Consider the following 22060-nt stretch of genomic DNA (forward strand, 5'->3'; position numbering starts at 1 on the left):
TTATTACTAGAATATTCCCACTGTAATAAGGAGCCTGACCTCATTTGTGATGTTTGGCTGCTGATTTCTTTCTAAGCTTTGGTCTCCCCTTCCCCTGTGGCTCCACATTTGGACAGGCTGATCAACAAAGCTCATCCCGCAACTTTTTGTCTGATACCAGTTGGAAATTTAAGCCTTGAAAATCTCTAGCCCAAGTAAATGGGAACTTTCCCCAGTCCTACTTCCTAGTCACTACCTGGGCCCAGCCCACTCCTGCTGCTTGGTCAAGCCAGCCTGGACATTCCTGAGCCCACTCTGCTCTCCTGGGAGTTCCTGTATGAGTAGTAATCTTCTCTCAAAATTTTTTGGTATGTGGAGTATTATCAGCCTTGGCATCTGAATGGGATGACCAGAACACTCATATGAGGCAAAGTTATGACTGGAAAAAAAAAAAAAACTCCATTTTTTTTAAGTCAATTTGAAATGTGGAACATAATGAAACTGAGCATGTGACTCTTGCTTTTGGGGTCGTGAATTTAAGTCCCACGTTGGGCATAGAGTTTACTTAAAAAATAATGTAACTGAATATCTGCAATGACATATATCATTCAAACTTAGTCTTTAAATACACTGAATGGATATATTTCTTTAAAAAGCATCATTAGGCTGAAAGCTCACCAGGACAAATATATAAATATTCCCCCCAAATAAATGTCATAATTATCATATTATTGTTTTGATTATACATTTTCCAGCAGCAACATTTTATATATTGAACTATTCCATAAGAACTACCTACATATTATGGTATCTTTATTTCCTTTCCGCTAATACTTTCACTAAGTAAGTATCTCCTAAGCAATCTCCCAAACTATTATTCTGTCTTTGTGAGAAGGCTTCAGAAGAATGAATATATTCAAGTTCCTGCATCCTAGCCAAAGCCTGAACTAATAAGTTGGCAGGATCAGAATCATGTTCAACAACTTCCCTTGGATTCATACCTGCCAAATCTCTACATGGACAGATAGGGAGATCTTGGCAACACCTTGAGTTTAGATTTGACTTATTCGTATTTTAGTTAAAATATCTTACTCTGCCAATATATTCAATGCATTTGATTTTCAAGCATTCTGCTGATAAGTGCCTAAATTCTCATTAAAGCGATTCTTTTTACAAAAAGGAAACATACCAAGAGAAAGATCCAGGCTATTCTCCATTTGCAACATTTCTTTCTTCCACTTCTGTTTTTTTGTACCTCTAGTTCACTTCTAATGATAGATGTTTAGGTTTTTCTCTGGCTTTTCTAAATGCATTCACATTTCTTTCAACTAGCTATTTCTTTTTTTGTTTCACGAGAGGAAGGCAAACACGTGCAGAGAGGAAAAGGATGGGTAAAATAAAGAACATAAACTTCTAAATGTCTGTCTTCTTTGTGTAAAGGGTATAGGAGCCATTTGTTTGTTTTATTAATCATTTCATTTTAAATCCAAGAAGCTGTGTGAGACAGACAGAAAATGCCAGCAAGGATGACATGACAAAGAGGCTAATAAACTGCAGAATTGCTCAAACCATTGAGAGAAGCCTAACAGCATAAAGTGCCTCCTGGGAACGGAGCAGGTACTGAGCCAGAGCAGGTCACAGCCAGGCTAAACACCACACTGACAGTGAGGAAGGAGAACACACCAGATAGCTAAAATAGTTCCTAAATGCTGCAAAATAGTACTGCTTATGAATTATATCTTGATTATAAGATAAATTAAAGATCATTGCTTCTAATGTCTTACCATGTATCATGTAATTGGAAAACAGTGACGGCTTGTGTTTATTTTTTTCGGTTCATGGCGTATTTAAATTTTTTTTTAATGTTTGTTTATTTATTTATTTATTTATTTATTTAGACAGAGTGTGAGCAGGACAGGGGCAGAGACAGAGGGAGACACAGAATCTGAAGCAGGCTCCAGGCTCTGAGCTGCCAGCAGAGTCCGACGCGGGGTCTGAACTCACAAACCAGAGACCATGACCTGAGCCAAAGTCAGATGTTTAACCGACTGAGCCACCCAGACGCCCCGATGGTGTATTTTAAAGAAAACAAACAAACAAACAAACAAACAAAAACAAGTATTTGTATTTGTCACAGGCACCAAAATAATTTGAGTATTTCTAATACTAATGGTATAACAAATACAATTCAAATAATTTCAACCACTAACTATACTCATGTAATATATCCTTACAAATAGGTAACAGCTCCTTGTTTTATACATGCATGTGACTTTCTGACCTTGTTGTTGTTGTTGTTTTTAATATTTACTCATCTATTACACTGTTTTGTGCTTTGGACTGACAATGTTGGTGACAAAAAACATCCTTTTGAAAGATATGCCCTCAAAAATGATTTATTGTATCCCTTTACATGAAAATTAAGGAGAGTGAAACGTTAGTCACAAGTTACCTTCTTGATAGTCTCCAGCATGGAACGCCCTCCCTGCCAGGGCTTAGAGTTCTTTCTGATGCATGACAAACTTGCCATGCTGTGCCATTTTCGGTCCTCCAGTTTCTTATGAAAAGCATTAGCAAGCAGAAGCACCGTGTCATATATGTAAAGGTTTGAAATCTGAAAAGACATTAGACAGTAATCATTAGAATCACTGATGCCAACCATCAAGAATTAGGAGAAAATCATCAGCTCTGCTGCCTCTGTTCATGTCATAGATGGCTGGTTTACTGGGTTATTTATTAAGCAAAAGGTTTCTTTTTTTCATTTCCTGGGCAATTTTGCCGTTGACAATGAAGTCTTGTCTGATTGTATGCCTCAATTGCTTTTTAAGCTTATTTAGGTGTGAAAGAGAAGATAAAAAAGAAAAGTTTCGACAGAGGCAAGGCTGTTAGTGTCAGACCTTAGAAAATCACTGGCCCTTATTTCTTTCTGAAGAGGTAAGGATCTAAGGGCTTCAGATTGGAAGGGCAAACTGAATAATACATTTTCTGAATATGTCAAGTCTTTGCATTCTGATTATTCAGATGGAGAAATATCAACTCGATCTTACATATAAAATAAGTGTCATAGGTGCTAAAAAAAAAAAAGAAGAAGAAGAAGAAGCAGCCATGTGTGTATATGTGCATGTCTATGGGGATGTGGTAATGAAAAAAATGAGAAAACGCATGGCTATTGATAAAATTACAATTATCAAGGATCTACACAACATTATCTAGGTATACACATGCATTCTAATTCATTAACATGACAGATACCATTATAAATAAGTGACCATATAAATAAATATAAATAACTGTGAATATGTATTTAAATTAATGCTTTCTTCTTAAAGCAATCATGTTATTATTTTCCTTCTATATAAATTGCAAAAAAGGTCATGAAAATTGTCACTATGATCTGTTGCATTCTTACACTTACTCTTGACAGAACTAATATCTATGCTGTCATTTGTAGAAGGTGTTTATTTTTCAAAGAAATTAGAACTTATTTAGAAAACATAAACATCAAGAGATATCCAAAGTCAATAAAGGCTGTTAGATGTTTTATTATTACTCCTCTGAAAGAAAAATGCAACATAAAGTAAAACAAAAATGAGAAATCAATGTAGCTATGAAAGTTAAATCCATCTTAAGGTATTTAAATTTCTTCAGCTTTTTAAAAGTATCTTGGTATCACAGTTTTTTTCCTGAAAATAAAAGGGACAATATGTTGACTGCCCTTTACTTATAAGTAATTATGAAGGAATCTTATGAAATTGTCTGCCCACATCACAAAATGGCACTAAATTTCAACTACTGGGATGACAGTTTAATGCTATGAGAAACTGTTAATAAGCACTTCCTAATAGTGCCTTGTGAGTTTTCTTTCTTTACTAGGTGAATCTTTAATCATTTGTGTATATCAAACATCGTTTTATATGTGTAACACTAATGGAAGGCAGGCCTTTCTTAAAAGAGACATTGCATACTCTCATGCACTATGTGAAATACCAACTTGTTATTTAAAAGGAAATACTGTTTTTAAAATTTTTTAATGTTTATTTATTTTTGAGAGATGGAAAGAGACAGAGTGTGAGCAGGGGAGGGGCAGAGAGAGAGGGAGACACAGAATCTGAGGCAGGCTCCAGGCTCTGAGCTGTCAGTACAGAGCCCAAAGTGGGGCTTGAAATCACGAACTGAGAGATCATGACCTGAGCCGAAGTTGGACGCTTAACCGACAGAGCCACCCAGGTACCCTTGTTCTTTGTAAGGAAATAGTAAGGCAGGCTATCCTCACCTTCACCTCCCTGCCCTTCCCCTGCCAGATAATTACTAGACAGACTAGGGGAGTAGCTTAAATCTGCAATGAATGAAGACTTGAAGATAAAAGTAGTTGATGAATCAAAATTCAGTCTGAATTAGACTGTGAAGACCCAAAAGGAAAACCTTTTGACAATTTCTCAATAATTTGCAATAATCTGGCCGCTTTTAACCTTTCTTTGCGTCACTGCCTCAATCTTGCTTGCTCTTATCTCTCTAGCTTTATTTGGCTTCTTCCTCTGACTGATTGCTTTCAGTGTATATATGAAATTGTTGGAATAACACTCTTTGATGTCTTGTTACCTTTCTCCAACTAGTTAACATCTAATATCCAATTAACAGGTCAGAAGTTAGGAGAATCCTATCCTGACAACTTCTCAGGACCCTACCAGCTTCCAGGCTAACTGGGCAGTCTCCTTTGTCTCCCGTAACACACGCATGCTTGTACTAGAACATATCATAATTCTAAGATTTCTTAATCTGGTTTTCCCACTAGAACATGAGCTCCTTCTGGATAGGGGCTCATCATGTACAAATTTTCCCCCTTTGTACTTTTGTTTCTTAGCGGCTAGCACACATTCTGATAAATAGTTGTCAAACAAAAGAAGATGAAGAAAAGAAAGGCAGGTTTAACATCAGGCATGTTTGACAGAAGTCAAGATGTGAGAAACCTGACAACTTGGGTTCCATCCGAATCTTGACACTGTGGTGGCACAGTGTCTTCTGTGAGCTTTGAGGCATGTACCTTGAGCATCCACGCTGTTCCTAAAGACGAGTGCTTTGCATTTGATATATATGACTGGTGTTTTCAACAAAAACTGCCTCTATTCATTTGCCCACCTTCCAAACTGTGGGATCGAAAGGAGGTAGTGACATTTTGTGAGCTTTCAATTACCCCTTCCATTACTTCTATCTCAGGAAAGCACCTGTTCTGTTTTGAGGTTCATGCTCTTTCCTATACTATACTTTAGAGTCCCTTTCTGTTATCACCTACCCGTCTCTTGGCCTCTCTGTATTCATGAGGTCTTTGACTCCTCTTTCACAGTGATTCCAAATTTTTGCCCAGCATTAAAAAAAAAGTCACTGCAATTTCTACAGAGATGAATTTGACATCTACTCTGGCTACATCTAACACAAATGACTATCACTGGACACAAACACATACCTTCTCTAACATCTTAAACTCCATTTTTCCACCAGCTGACCAATTATTTCCCTCTCACTCTCACTACATGTGTTTTCCAACTTAACTGAGCACCAGCACCCACCTTCTCTATCTGACAACCTTCTGATATTTGATAACATCCATCACTTGCCCTGAAACATTCTCTTTCCTTCAATTGTTCATTATCTTGTATAATTTCTAGGCTGTTCATCATCTCAGCATTTTTCTTCTTTCCTTCTCTTTCTTTTTTTTTATGTTCCTGTTCAGAGTTTAGAACTTATAAACAACACGTTATTGCAGATACAATCTGACTAGAACAGAATAGTATAAGGTTATGTCTCTTGATCATAGCAAAATGCTCTGACATGGAGACCAAGATTACACTGAAATGGTGTAGAGCAAATGAGACTTGCGCTATGTTCAAACAAAATTGGCCTTCATCTCAATAACCTTAAACAGCTGTCAAACCAGGTCTCACCCAACTAGACTTAGGGTAATGACTTTGAGCCTATACTTTATCTCTTTGAAATTTCAACTTTTACGTTTATTATTTGGGGAGTATTAATAATTTGGATCTTGATCATACAGCCCAGAATAAGGTTTCTCTCCCAGCTTTATGCCATTTGCAAATCTGATAGGCATACTTTATTCATTTTTATTTGAGTAATGGTAAACATTTGAAAATATAAGTACAAGAACAGTATTTTTGGATGACCATAGAGAGTTCCTCATACTTCAAGAGTAGAATGTTTATCACTGTGGTTGAATGTTCTTCTAGTTCCATAGTTCCTAAATTGAAGTAAAATAAAGTATGGATATTAGAAGTGCTCAAAGCTACAAAATATATCTGAGCCATGTTGTAGGCATATCAAATTTGCTCAAAGATTTGGAGAGTAAGAAAAATAACTAGTAAACTATTTGAAAAATTACTTTTAATTTTAAATAAACTCATAAGTTATGAGTTTATCCTTTTAAAGATAATAATGAGACTGTCTATATTTTGAATTTTTAAAATTTCCTTTTGAAAAAAAAATCTGAAAACAGAGTGTTTACTACTATCTTCTGTTCTTAGTCCTTTATTGAAAATCTTTGAGTGACATCAATCTATCTAGACTTTTTAATGCTTCCCTATAAGATTTTGTGCTTTCCTATAAATTTTCCTTAAAAAATGTCAAACACAACATAAAAATCAACATACAATAAGTAGATTTATAAAATTCTCTCAACACAAATAATTAGTAAACAGGATTTGACTTGCCAGTGCTTGTTCTTAAGAGAGTCCTATGGTCACATATGAAGGACCCCAAATGATATACTTAATAATACATTCTACAGTTTATCTAAATAATTCATCAACCTTTAATATACTACACTCTGTCAGAATCTTTTTTCCTTCCTTTTGAAATGTGGAACAATATACCAATTTCACGTACTGGGGTCTTCTTCTGAGGTATTTCTCTAGTATTTCTAAATTATAATATTGTGATAGTATCTACACTTTATTTACTATTCTTAACAATTATTATTTAAGCTTCATTTTAAAGCAGTAAGGTATACTCTTACCATATCCAAATCCCTGCTCTTTAAAAAAAAAAAAGTGGTTTAATTAAAAAAAATTTATTCTAACTTTTCCAATTTGAAGACAATTTTTCTTAGATGGAGATGACAGAAGCAAACAAACAAACAAACAAACAAAAAACACTGACTTTTCTATTTTCTCTCCATTAGCAACCAAGCTAACATTAGTTTCACCAAGCAGTAAATGACTCACTTTCTTCTTGCTTCATATATTGCTAAAACCTTTGTTTATAAAGAGCTAAAAGTTTCCTTTAACATTTATTTTGCAACTTCAACTCATCCTGGATTTTAGTCTTTCGGGCACTAATTTAAAGATTTGGGAAACTTGTTTTTTGTTCCTTCTAAACCTTTTCTTTCTATGTACATTAAATTAAGTAACAGCCCAAAGATCTCTACACAGGCCCACTGTGCCCTCTTCTTCCCTGTTGTACTGATTATTGTGATCTTATAGCTCGGGTTTCCATTTTACGGTTGGGTCTCTATTTTTAGAGCTCTCTTCAGTCATATTTTCATACCTTTATTTTACTACTTTTAATAGTACCCAGCTGATAAGATAAAGGTCTGTCTGTGGACATATTTACCTGCATTTTTTTATGAGCTCCAAGTTGAGAGGGTTACTTCTCCAAAGGAAACCTGTACTCCCAAATTTTTAATGCATACTATCTTGTTGTTTTTCTTTAACTTCAGTAAGATAAAATTTTCCCCAAGGTAAGCCTCTATATCAAATGCTCTGCTTTTAGTGGAACATCTTAAATTCAACAGCCCTACATTTAGATACATTTAGATTTAGATACTTAATTATATAAATCTTCACACATAAAAGATTCTGTCAATTTTTCTTTTATACATTAACTATTCTGTCAAAATTTATTACATATAATAGGGAAATTACTATGTAGTAAATCCTCAAAGAAAAAGTAATTTTCTTATTTTCTTCCATCTGTGGGTTTGAAGGGAGTAAGACGAAGGTGGGGATAAGAGGTGTGGTGCTTCCTGTACATCCTTAATTTATCATTAGGTCTGGGGGATATGAAGATGAATAAATAAATAAATAAACAAATAAAATATTTGCTCCCTGATTTCAAGAAACTCATTAACAGAATCAGAAGGATTGTGCTTTTAGGTGAATGTGCTTTACAATACTATGTAGTCCGTCCATTGGTGGGAATGCAAAATGATGCAGCCACTCTGGAAGACAGCATGGAATTTCCTCAAAAAGTTAAAAATAGAAATATCCTATGACCCAACAATCGTGCTACTATGTATTCATTCAAAAGAAACAAAAATGCTGATTCAAAGGGGTACACTACCCTGATGTTTATAGCAGCATTATCAACAATAGCCAAACTATTGATAGAGCCTGAGTGTCCATTGGCTGATGAATGGATAAAGAAGATTTGGTGTATATATATTCAATAGAATACTATTCAGCCATCAAAAAGAATGAAATCTTGCCATTTGCAATGACATGGAAGGACCTAGAGTGTACTATGCTAAGTGAAGTAAGTCAGGGAAAGACAAATACCATGTTATTTCACTAATATGTGGAATTTAAGAAACAAAACATACACATATGGAAAGGGTGGAAGAGAGAGAGGGAGGGAAACAACCATAAGAGACGCTTCACAAGAGAGAACAAATTGAGTGTTGATGGAGGGAAGTGGGTGGGGGATGGGCTAGAAGTGGGCAGTGGGATGGGGGTGGGGGGATGGGTATTAAGAAGGGCACTTGTTATGATGAGCACTGGGTGTTACGTGTAAGTTATGAATTGCTAAATTCTCCTGAGACCAATATTATACTGTATGTTAACCAACTAGAATTTGAATAAAAATTTGGAAAAACATACTGTGTAGCTACTTTCTACTTTTCCAATTTGTACATTTCCTGCCATTTCCTTTGACGAGATAGCCTTTAATATTTCAAATTTTTCTTAAGCAAAATTCTACATTTTTCTCCATTTAGAATTCTATCGTTTTCATATCAATCATACTCATGACCAATTAATATGAAAAGATTGGTCATTATAAGCATGTTTGTAAGACTGGCATTAAAATTTAAACAGGTCTTGTTTAGGCTCTAGAGTGGCTTAGTTTAACCATTGTCTTCTCCTTAACTACATTCAAATGCACAAATATTCAAGAAGAAGCAAAGCAGTGTGGTAGGCATGATGGAGGAAATAAAGATAGATGTGTACTTTATGGGATTTTATGATACCAGGTCCTGGGGGAGACCTATTCTACAAAAGCCTAAAGCCTAGTTGGGAACATAAAGTTCTGTGGGCAATGCTCCTGGAGCTAGCTACCTGGGAAATGTAGCTGCTCCTTAGGTTGACTGCAAGTATGAAGAAGTGATTGGATCAATAGTAATTCATCTAAAAAAAAAATCCACAGGTGACTAAAGATAGAAAAAGCGTGGAGATGCTTTTTAAAAGAATGGGTCATTTTTACAAAATCACGTGATTTATCTAGTATTACTGGGGATGAATTAGTTCTCATAGGGTTATATTTCTAAACTGTTCAAACTGAGTATCTCTAAGCACTAAAACACTTGCTATAGTAAACGTTGTGAAGGAATAATTTTCTAAAACATATATTCTTCCAACTTCTGAAATTGACCAACATTTTAATTTTTGTTATCTCAGAATTACTATTTAAATACTACTACTCTAGCAGTATACTACAATTATATCCTTAGGAACTGTTTTAGGACACAGAGTTGTTTTTATAAGGCAAGTCTACATTGATAGGATATTTGAATTAGTAGATCTGATTGATTTATTTTTCTTGTCTCTTGCCTTGCTAGAAAGTACTCCTTATGGCTTCCTACTATTGATGTGTCTGCTTTTTTTTTTAACACTCTGTTCAAATTGACATATTAAAATTTCCAGTGCAAAGGAAATAAAACTAAATGAAACAAAATCTGATAGCATTTTCCTTAAGAAAAAGAAAATGGATTCTAGGTGAGTAGTTAAAGGACATCCTTATGAGTAAACTGCAGGCACCTGATGTTCTCTATTTTGCTGCTCAGAGATTTTATTTATTTACCTTCAAATTCTTTGTTGTATTCTGAAGAGCAAAGGTTTCAGCCATATCCTTTCTGGTTTGGATAGGAATATATAGCACTATAGTATCTTTTGCATTTCTAAATAGTTTTTTGGCGAATGTCTTTAAACTAGAGAGTAATCTTTAAAAATATATTTCTATGTCCTTGTTATACAGAAAAAAAACAAGCAAATTTATTAGCATAATAATTTGCCATCTGGCATTAAGGAATATCAATCACAAATTCCAACACAGTAAATGCTATGGATCTACTTGCTGGGAAGGAAATAACTTTTATGTATTTAATTTTTTTTAACAAGTATATATTTTGCTACAATGAGGTCAAAAAGATCAAAGACACAAATTCTTAGGACTCCTGCATCAGACTTAGAAAATTTCCAGAGGAAGAGAATAGCTCAGAAAATGGAAACATGTATAATTCTAAATCTAAAACAACTCAAAGAGCTCTCTCTACAATTGGCCAACAAAGCACCTTGAGAGAAATACTGTAGCACTTAGAATATACCTCCATATTCTGAGCAAATGGATCCTTTGGATCACACAATGTTGAAGATATCCGATGGTTGCCACGGAAACATCGCTGACTTATATTCTGGGGGACTGGAAATGTCTGCCGAATGATTGTTAACCTTCCAATTGACCTTCTTACAAGTTCCTGAACATCCACATCATTTATTTCCTATAAGATAAAAAATGGAAGGATTAGAAATGCTATAATAAATAATAAACAGAAACACAAAACTATTAAAGAGTTGTTATCTGTAAATGCTAAGAAATTCATTACTGTAATGCATTTGCTAGTGCTTAGTACACATCCAAATAAAAACAATACATGTTCATTAAAATGATCAACTCATTTGTAGGTGTTGTTTGTATGTTAAATTATATCATTAATGCCTAAGTAATTCTAAATGGAGCAGTTGATTAAATGCACTTTATTTAGGAATTTTGTATTATATTGAACACTTTAGAAAAATATTTGTCTAAACACTGAAAAAGGTCATAAATTAAGTGGATTTCAAGGTACTTTGAGTACCCAGAAGAGAGTTGCAATGTAAGCATAATATATATTGTTCTTAGCAATGAAAAATGGAGCTTTTAAATAAAGCAAGTAGAGAAAGTAAGAGACATTTTAAAAAAGATGTTCCTAATTATTTCTTAGAACTACTGGTATTAACTCATACATTTCTCTTGGTAAAGAACAGATTAAACAAAGTGTTCCAAAAGATGAAACATTTTGTATTAATACAATGTGAACCAGGATAGGTAAATGAAAAAAAAAATACCCAGTGTTCTTTTTCCAAATTGATGTTATTTTGCATACGAGTATTTGCCAAACTCAAAGAACATATTTTTCTACTTCCTTCTCCCCCCCACTTCCTAACTCCAGACTTAAATTTTAAGGCTTGGCTCAATCATGGATGTAGAAGCAATAAAAATGAAATAATATTTTTACAACTTAACATCTGTTCTAACTGGAATTAGTCAGACTACAAGTGATCAGAATAAATTTTAGTTTGAAGGCAGTCTTTACTAAAGCAGTTTGTTCTTCACAGTGTCCATTCGGAACATTTCAAACCAATGAAGCCTTTGCAATTAATATATTATTGGTTTCAGTAGATTCTTATGGTAACAGAAATAAAAGATTTGACATTAGATAAATTTTGGACTGCAGTGAGAATTTCGGTTGTGATTCAAAGAATCATTACAGAGTAATGAAAAAGAAATGGACTATTTATTTACAGGTATAAGTTGTCTTCTTTTCCTTTCTAGATTAATTACATATTATTCCTAAAGCCTACATTAGAGCTTTAAAACTCATTTCTTATTTTCTCAACTTTACAAAATACAGATTTTCTGAAAATAAAACAAACCTGCCATCAGCTGTATCCAGTATAATATCATGGATTTCTGGTCAACGAATCCTTAATGTACCATGAAAAATGTTTTTTTCTCATTTAAAATGCCATCTTTTATCCTTTAGTTTGTGTAATTTCACTAGCCATCAGGAACACTATCTGACAAAAGGCAGGTCACCTTTTAATTATCTATCATCCACTCACAAAGCGGAATTAAGCAGTGTCTTATCAACTCTATTTGAAGCCTGAAGTTTAACCAGAGGTCTTTTCAAATTAATTAATATTGCTATTGAGTATCTTTACATTTTTTTATTAATTTTTTTTTTAATTTTTTAATTTATTTTTGTGACAGAGAGAGACAGAGCATGAGCAGGGGAGGGGCAGAGAGAGAGGGAGACACAGAATCCGAAGCAGGCTCCAGGCTCTGAGCTGTCAGCACAGAGGCTGATGCAGGGCTCGAACCCACAGACTGTGAGATCATGACCTGAGCCGAAGTCGGATGCTTAACCGACTGAGCCACCCAGGCGCCCCTCTTTACAATTTTTTTAATTCCATGTCGCACAGACAGGAATTTTCATTTAAAAGACAGTAAGAGGTTCTATCACTTTTCTCAGATTAATACCTAAGTTTTCATATATATGTGGTCTTTTTTTCTTTTAGTAATACTAAGACTTCTCAACATGTTGTCAAACAGCACCATTTCTACCTGCTCCAACCATGAGCACATTAGTATAAAAACGTACATTAACTCTCTACTATATATTTGACAAAATACTAAGTACGTTATGTGTTGTCTCATTTTCTGCTAAAAACTACATTCTGGTTCAGATACTATTATTCTTACTTTATAGATAAAGAACCAGAGAAATTCCAAAGTCTTCATTCAAAATATTCTTTATTCATGGTATGAATGTCACCAAAGACACTCTCTAAAGTAATTATACAATCCATATCTCCTTACGGGAATTATTTAGATTAATATTCATGAATGATAGGAATTAAAACTATAAAGATATATTATTCTAGTATTTAACAGCCTGATGATTCTATAAGGAATAATAGAGTAATCTATCATGAGCCAAAGTCTTTAAGAGGACTATTTTCTAGCCCACAAAAAGAGATGATTACCTTTTACAGGTTTTGAAAGCTGAAGTTATCAGGAGTCTAAGCGACTAAACTATATCTGAGGAAATGTCAATTTAAGTTGAATATATTTTGCCTATTATTATTTGGGGAAGGGAAAAGGAAGTAATTTTCTGGGAGGAAAGAATCTGCCATTCTGAATGAAGGTAACAGACAGTTTGTCTCAAAAAATTCACTTGCAGTTTTAGTTTTGACACCTGATCTGAAAACTAGTTTGATAGTGATATGAAAACTTGATTAGGCAGCTATTTTATATTTACAGAACTTTACTTCTACATTTCAAAAGGTGCATTTCAAGAGTGACAGAGGCAATGCTATGTAAACACTGAAAGTCAAATGAAAATCTATTAAGAGATCCTTTTAAATGAAAAAATTCATAAGTAAACTTCCATATTAAAATATGGACTATTGTATAATCTGTTAGAATGTACATTGTTCTAATACTCTGAACTTAAAAAAATGTTTAAGCCCCCATATTTAAAAAGGTACCACGTGAAGAACCAGTTCAAATACTCGCTCTCCCAAGCCTCCAGGGCCTCCAAATTATACTAATTCTCTATAAAGATATACAGATATGTTCTGAGTTTTAAAAAATTTAAAGAGGCTGAAAAATAAAATTTTTCTCCTTTTTGTATTCCTTATATGAGTATATTTATGAAATAAGAATTAATATTGCAATAAAATTTAAACATATGTTTTGTTGTACTTAAATTCTGTCTGTACTTCTTTAGGAGCAAAGCATATAGTCTTTTTTTTTTACCCCCAAAATAATGTACTTAGATAATAAAAAAATTGCTGAGATTCAAGTCAATATATTCAAGAAAATATTCTTATTCACTTTGTTGTGATAGTTTAATACAGAGTAAACCATAAGAGAGAAGAAAGAGGAAATGCTAAAATACTTGTTGGGGATACAACTCCATCCAGAAACAGCCATTTCCCAGAACAAATCTTTTAGGAGAATTGGATCACTCCCAAATCTTTAGTGTATCAACGTGGGTTTAAATTAATGAATTCCAGAGAAAGGAAGACTCAAAATCATTAGATCAGATGCCAATCTATACTATTAAACTGTCTCAGAGAAGGGACCCTCTTTTTTCCCCATTTTAAAAAATCTCTTAACATTAACAAAGCTTCTGGTTCATAATAGGTATTCACTAAACGTTGATAAATTTAAAAATGAATGAATAGAGGCATCTGGGTGGCTCAGTCGGTTAAGTGCCTGACTCTTGATTTCAGCTCAGGTCATCATCTCATAATTCATGGGTTCCAGCCCTGAGCTTTCATCATGGAGCCTGCTTGGCATTCTCTCTCTCCCTCTCTCTTTGCCCCTCCCCTGCCTGCATGCTATCTTTCTCTCTCAAAAGAAATAAACTTAAAAAAAAAAAAAGAATGAATAAATGAATGAATGGCAAGACTTCACCAAACAATTGGTGATAGATAGATTGATAGATTCTGAATCTATTGATAGATTACTGAAATTTTAAGTGTAGAAACTGGAATGCTTTAATAACCTCAATACGACCAAATAAACCAACTAAACTAAACTAAATAGTTTAACAAATAAACCACATAAACTAAAAGATTTTAGTTGTTATCAAGCAGTGTACTATGTAGCACATTTGAAAAGATTATGCTTTTTGTTGTTGTTTTTGCTAATGTTTATATTCTTCATGCTTTCACGAAGGTGATCCTTTGATGCTTCCACAAAGTTTAACATTAATGTGAAATAATTACACAAACATAATGCTGAAATATGAAACAAAACCAATTGAAGGCTATACACCAGAAGGAAGTGCAGCATAATGGCAACTTTCTGCTTGAGAGATTGGTAGTGAGCAGTTCAATTAATCCCTAAACTGGGAAAAATGAACAACATCCTTTACACATATAGGATTTTTAAATCTCAACAACGATAACAACAACAACAACTTCTAAAGTGCAATACTCAGTTGCAGCAATTAAACTATTTCAGTGAGAACTCAGGTTCAGTATTATCAGAGAAGAGATGGTGTTTATAGTATTATCCTTCTTGCATCTCTAAACAGTGTATATCTTTCTATCAGAATTTATAACTTTTGTAAAATTTAAATAAAGTGCCAGGCCATCTGTTTCAGGACCCTGAGGGGATGGCAATACTTATACGGAAAGGCTGTTCTCAGTTGGATTCACTGATTGCAGGGAGAAGATAAATATCATTACCAACTACTAACATATGATTGATTACACCATATGAGCTAGCACAGCCCCTTATTATTATAGCACTCTTAATGCAAAGGAAAAAAAATATTGTTTTCAAGTCTGTACATCAATTTGTATCAAGATGCACAAAGCCAACTTTGATTTATAGTGCCTCTCTTAAAAGCTATTGGTGCAATAGATTAAATAAATGTTTGCAACCCATTTTAAATTAGCAACAAAATAGTAGCTATACAAACCAAACTAGACAAATTCATGTCTTCCATGTTCAAATGAGCATTTGCATATTGTTAGATTTTGTGGGTGTGTGTGTGGGGGGTGGTTGTTACTTTTACAGTTTAACTTCCTAGCAAATTTGAGAAATCCATGTTTCTTCTTTCATGGAAACTAGAATAAATTTGACTCATTCATTATAAATTTGTATGAGCAACTCACAAATGAAGTAAAGGTAGTGAGAATCAAGTTTCCTAAGGCATTTTTCAGAGAAAATGAGGTAACAGAATGGAATCAATTGAAAAAAAAAATGACAATAGATACATGGATAATGGTTTTTGTTAGAAATGAAAATACAGAAAATATGCTTGATCTCTTGAGTATGAACCTAGTTTACATAAAAACAATAACAAATATAAATTGTGGGCTATGAACATCAGATTTTTCAGAAGCTCAGTGGTATTGACATGCCCCAAAAATGACACCTCTGCTCAAGGACTAGTAAGAAGAGCTGTATGTAAAAAGGACACAAGTGCTTCAGTAATGACAAAGGTGAAGTTATAAATAGTTATGACAGCTTACAGTAGAAAATCCAAGTGTAAAGGATGAAAAAAGAATTATCATTTTCTATACTTCTAATATTTATTGAGTTATTTGCTGGTTAGATCACTTAGTGTGGATGTTTTATTTGCAAAATACTGTGCCAAATTATTGAACATCCGTTTAAACATAGCATTGTCCTTCTCATATTTTATCAAAGAAAATTTAATTGTAAAATAAAAGTCTCATGTGTATGAAATATACACTAAAATATAAAGTGTTATTATTTCTATAATATTTACCATCAATGAAGTATATGCTGGCCTACTGAGACTTCCCCTACATAATATGAAGGAGTGACTTCTTCCACAGTACAAATAGATACATAAGTGATAGACAGATGACCAGTGGTGTTCCAAGAGCTCTATAAGTGTTCATACTTTTAAGATTCAGGTTGTTGTCAGAAGTCAAATTGAATATGAAAAAAAAATAATTCAGGGGTCCCCTATGCAATATTATCAAAGAATAGAAGGGGATGGGCATTTTCATTTAATGCCCATTTACAAGGACACAATAAGTTGCTTTTTTTCTTAGCTAGCTCTATTGATACAAACACGTAAAGTGACCCCAACTTGTTTTATACCAGGAACTCTATGTGGTCTCTTCCCCATGAGAAGTTGGGTGTGAGATAAAAACAAAAATTAAGAGGATTCTTTATTTCAAAAAAAAATAGTAACCTAGAAAATAATTAACCTAAAGACAAAAATTAGTGGGATAAATAGTTTCCATAAGATTAAAATTGAAGTAGCAGAAATTAAAAAAAAAATCTATAAGGAGAATTATCAAAGAGAAAAAGAAAAAAAAAACAACCAAAGGTTTAGACTGGAAAAAAAACTATTTAGAACCCAATATCACCACTTAATCACTGTGTAATATTTGGCAAACTGTTTTATTTACTAGATCCATAAATTACATACTCAAAAATACAAATGAAAACATCTAATTTGAAAAGTTATCCTGCAAGTTTACTAAGATTTCTTTTGCCCTTCCCTCTATCCTGATTTTTAGTCATTCTAGATAGAAAATTGAGAGGTATTAGAAAATTGGAAAATATAAAAACATCATTATAAAGCAGATCTCACACATGTATAATACCTGTGGGGATCTCATATAAATATGTCTTCATTTGACATGAAAAACACAGTGACAAATCATGTAGCCCTGAAGTTTGGCAGGCTTCAACCAGGGAAGACATTTCCAGTGTCTTTACTCTGAATTAAAAAGAACCATCAGAGAAAGTTCAAGATGGTGGCATAGACAAGACACAGAAGCAACCTGAGTATCTCTTGGCAGACAAATGGATACACACACACACACACACACACACACACACAGAATATTACACAGCCATAAAAAAGAATGGGATTGTGCCATTTGCAACAACATGGATGAATGCTGAAGGTATTATGCTAAGTGAAATATGTCATACTGAGAAAGACTGTATGATTTCACTCATATGTGGAATCGAAAAAAAAAAAAGCACAAACAAAAACGCCACAAATGAACAAACAAACAAACAAAAGGCAGGATCAAACCTATGAATATAGACAACAAACTGATGGTTGCCAGAAGGGAGGAAGTTGAGAGGATGGGCAAAATAGGTGAAGGGGAGAGTGAGGTACAGACCTCCAGTTATGGAATAAGTCAAGGGAATAAAAGGTATATCATAAGAAATACAGCCAATGATACTTTAATAGTGTTGTATGGTGACAGATGGTAGCTAAACTTGTGGTGAGCACAGCATGATGTATCAACTTTTTGAATCACTATATCATACACCTGAAACTATTGTAACATCGTGTATCAATTAAGCTTAAATAAGTTAAAAAATAAGTAAATAGGTGGTAGAGGAATATCCTAAATTCACCCTCTCACTTGGACACACTAAATCAACAGCTACATATGGGACAATGCCTTCTGAAAAAGTACTGGAAATTAGCTGATCAGTTCCTATACAATAAAAAATAAATGGGCCACATCAAGGAGGGGAGGCAGACATGTGGTCTTGCCAAAACACCCCACTCCCAGCATGGTGACACACAATTGAGCAGGATATCACAGAGCTTCTCCCTGAAAAATAAGGAGTTTATGCCCCACCCCAGGCATCCCAAACCTTGGGACCTACGCTGGAGAGATGAGCCCTCAAAGTGTCTGGCTTTGAAAATCAATGGGGCTTACATCTAGGAGACCCAAAGGGCTGGAGGGAACCGAGATTCCATTTTTAAAGGGCTTGCACACAGAGGCATTTATCTCAGGACCCAATGCAAAAGCAGCAGTTTGAAACCCACCTAGAATATATATGAAAGAGATTCATTTGCTAATCTTAATGCACCTGTCAGAGAGGCAGAGCCTGTTGGCTTCTCTCTGGGGATACAGGTGCTGGTGGGTACCATTTTGGTGCTGTCACTCCACCTTGCTAGCGCTGGCAGGTTTGTCCCACTCCTGCACCCTCTAGTGGTCCCCTAAAGCTGGCAGGCATGACCTAGCTCCACACTACTCCATGCCCCTGATAAAGCCAGCAAACACACATCCATATGAGACATCCCTTGAGCATCTGGCTCCTGTGTCCAAGGGAACTCTCATTTCTGGGCCCCATGGGATTGAAACAATCAGAGAGATAATTCTTGGCAAGCTACCATTCCCAGGGCACAGCACAGAAAGCAGACTGAAACACCCACAGCTTCCTGTGAAGAAAACCTATTTACTTGCCCTAGAACTTCAAACTGAGGGGCAGGCTTCAGGATTGCCACATACCTAGAGGCTACAAAGGTAGAGAACATAGGCTGGAGGATGCGGTCTTTGTGCTCTCCCTTGGTCTTACTACAGCTTTCCAGTACCTTTAAGAAAGGAGCTTATACACTTCTCTGAAACCCCAATTTTTACAACTGTCAGTAAAGGAGCACCTCTAGATGGACTGGTCTGGAAGCCAGCAGGGTTTATAACTGTGGCCTTACAGGATTGCATATATTTGCATACTTTAAAAACTGGTGACTGCTAATCTGGTTTCCAAACAGCCTGAATCTAGATGCTGACTGAGATACCTCAGTCATTGGAACATTGGCTGGGCTTGGCATATCCTCAACAACTAGGACTGATCAAGAATAAATCAGGTTGCTTAGACAGTCACAGAGGTTTCAGAGACAACCAAGTGCTAGGACAGGATTGAATGAAGGTTTATCTTCTACACAAGGACACTCAATCAAGACTGTTAAAGGAAGCTGTTTTGCCTAATACATAGTAACAACCATAGTCACACAAAATGAGGAAACAAAGGAATATGTTCCAAACAAAAGAATACCATGAAACCCAAGAAAAAACCTTAATGAAACAGAGATATGTAATTTACCTGATAAAGAGTTCAAATAGTCATGAAGATGCTCACCAAACTCAAAAGAAAGTGGATGAAAACAGTTGAAACTTCAAAGAGAGAAAGTATAAGAAAATACCAAACAGTAGTCATAGAGCTGAAGAATGCAATAATTGAACTGAAGAATACACTAGAAGGGTTCAATATCAGATTAGATGAAGCAGAAGAAAGAATAAGTTATCTTGAAGACAAGGCAGTGGAACTTACCCAATCAGAGCAGTAAAAATAAAATGAATTAAAAACCAAAGATAGCTTAAATGACCAATAAAACAACATCAAACAGAACAGAATTTTCATTATACAAGTCCCAGAAGGAGAACAGAGTAAGAAAGGAACAAAAAAACTTATTTGAAGAAATAATGGATACAAACTTCCCTAACCTGGGAAAGGAAACAGACATCCAGTTCCAGTTGTCCAGAGAGGTCCAAATAAGAGGAACCCAAAGACAGCCACACCAAGATATAGTATCATTAAAATTTCAGAACTTAAAGAAGAGAATATTAAAAGGCAGTAAGAGAAACATAACTTGTTACATATAAGGGAATCCCCATAAGGCTATTAGCATATTTTTCAGCAGAAATTTTGTAAGCCAGAGGGAGTGGCATGGCATATTCAAAGCGCTAAAAGGAAAAAAAAAAACTCACAACCAAAAACATTCTATCTGATAAAACCATCATTCAGAATTTAGGGAGAGAGAAAGAGTTTTCTAGAAAAGCAAAAGCTATGAAGTTCATTACCACTAAACTACCCTTACGAGAAATGTTTAAAGGCAATTTTTTAAGCAGGAAAGGAAGGGCACTAATTTGTAATCATAAAACATATAAAACTACAAGACTCACTAATAAGGGTAAGTATGTAGTAAAGCTATTGGATTAATCACTTATAAAGCTAGTATGAAGGTTAAAAAACAAAACTAGCTTAGGGGCACCTGGGGAGCTCAGTCAGTGAAGTGTCCAACTTTTGATTTTGGCTCAGGTCATGATTTTGTGGTTTGTATGATTGAGCCCTGCTTTGGGCTCTATAATGACAGTGCAGAGCCTGCTTGGGATTCTCTCTCTCCCTCTCTCTGCCCCTGCCCCACTCATGCATCCACTCTCTCTCTCAAAATAAATAATAAATAAACATTAATTTTTAAAGAAGTAGTTCAAAAACTTGTAACTATAATAGTTAAGGGATACACAAGATAAAAAGATGAAAATGTAACATGAAAAACATAAAACACAATGGGGGAGTAAAAATGTAGCTTTAGAATGTGTTCAAACTCAGGGCGCCTGGGTGGCTGAGTTGGTTCTGTGTCAGACTCTTGATTTTGGCTCAGGTCATGATCTCAGGGTTGTGGGATCAAGCCCCACATTGGGTTCTGTGCTGAGCATGGAGCTGCTTAGGATCTCGCTCCCTCTGCCTTCTCCCTGTTCATGCTCTCTCTTTCTCTCTAATATTAAAAAAAGAAGAAGAATGTGTTCAAACTCAACCTGCTATCAACTGAAAGTAGACTGTTTCTTATAGGCAGTTATATATGAGCCTCATGGTAATCACAATGCTAAAACCTAGAGTAGATACACAAAATATAATGAGAGAGGAATCTAAACATAATACTAAAGAAAGTCATCAAATCACAAGGGAAGACAGCAAAATAATAAGGGTATAGAGAGGAATTACAAAACAACTAGAAAACAACAAACAAAATGGCAATAAGCACACACTTATCAGTAATTACTTTAAATGTAAATGAACTAAATTTCCCAATCAAAAGACATAGATTGACTGAATGGGTAAAATAAAAATAAGTTCCATCTCTGTATTGCCTAGTAGAGGCTCACCTCAGATGTAAGGACACACACAGACTGAAAGTTAAGGTATAGAAAAAGATGTCCCATGAAAATGGAAATCAAAAGAAAGCTAGGTAACTATTTTTATGAGACAAAATAGACCTTAAAACAAGATTGTAATAATGACAAGGATGGGAATTATCTAACAATAAATTGGCGAATACAACAAGAATATATAACGTTTGTAAATATTTATATGCCCAACATAAAATTATATAAATAGACGCAATAAATGTTAACAGAGCTAAAGGAAAAAAAATGAGAGCAATACAATAATAATAGAAACTCTTAACACCCCACTTACATCAATGGACAGAACATCCAGATAGAAAATCAACAAGAAAACATTGGCCTTAAATGACACATTAAACCAGATGGTTTATATATACAGAACAAATATATACAGAACATTCCATCAAAATATATATATATATATAACATTCCATCAAAAAGCAGCAGAATATACATCCTTCTCAAGTGGACCATAGAACATTCTCCAAGATAGATCATATGTTAGTCCCAAAATAAGTCATAAAGAATTTAAGAAGATTGGAATTATACCAAGCATCTGTTCTACCATAGTGGTAGGAAACTAGAAATTAATTATAAGAAAATTCACAAATATATAGAAATTAAACAATATGCTACTGAATGACCAATGGTTGACAAAGAAATCAAACGAGAAATTAAAAAAAAATATGTTGATACAAATGAAAAGGGAAATGTAACATACCAAAATCTATAGGATACAGCAAAACTAAAAGGGGAAA

General features: G+C 34.5%; 1 protein-coding gene across 1 annotated transcript in view; it reads right to left on the bottom strand.

Moving 5' to 3' along the window:
- LOC115512414 (DNA replication licensing factor MCM4) overlaps positions 1–22060 on the bottom strand; it is a 138368-nt gene that overhangs the window by 4903 nt on the left and 111405 nt on the right. The window contains 3 exon segments of the mRNA XM_032593072.1: positions 2503–2593; positions 5544–5699; positions 10586–10759. Coding sequence (XP_032448963.1) covers positions 2503–2593; positions 5544–5699; positions 10586–10759 — 421 coding nt within the window.

This window comes from Lynx canadensis, chromosome B1 (assembly GCF_007474595.2).
Source record: "Lynx canadensis isolate LIC74 chromosome B1, mLynCan4.pri.v2, whole genome shotgun sequence".
Taxonomy (NCBI): domain Eukaryota; kingdom Metazoa; phylum Chordata; class Mammalia; order Carnivora; family Felidae; genus Lynx; species Lynx canadensis.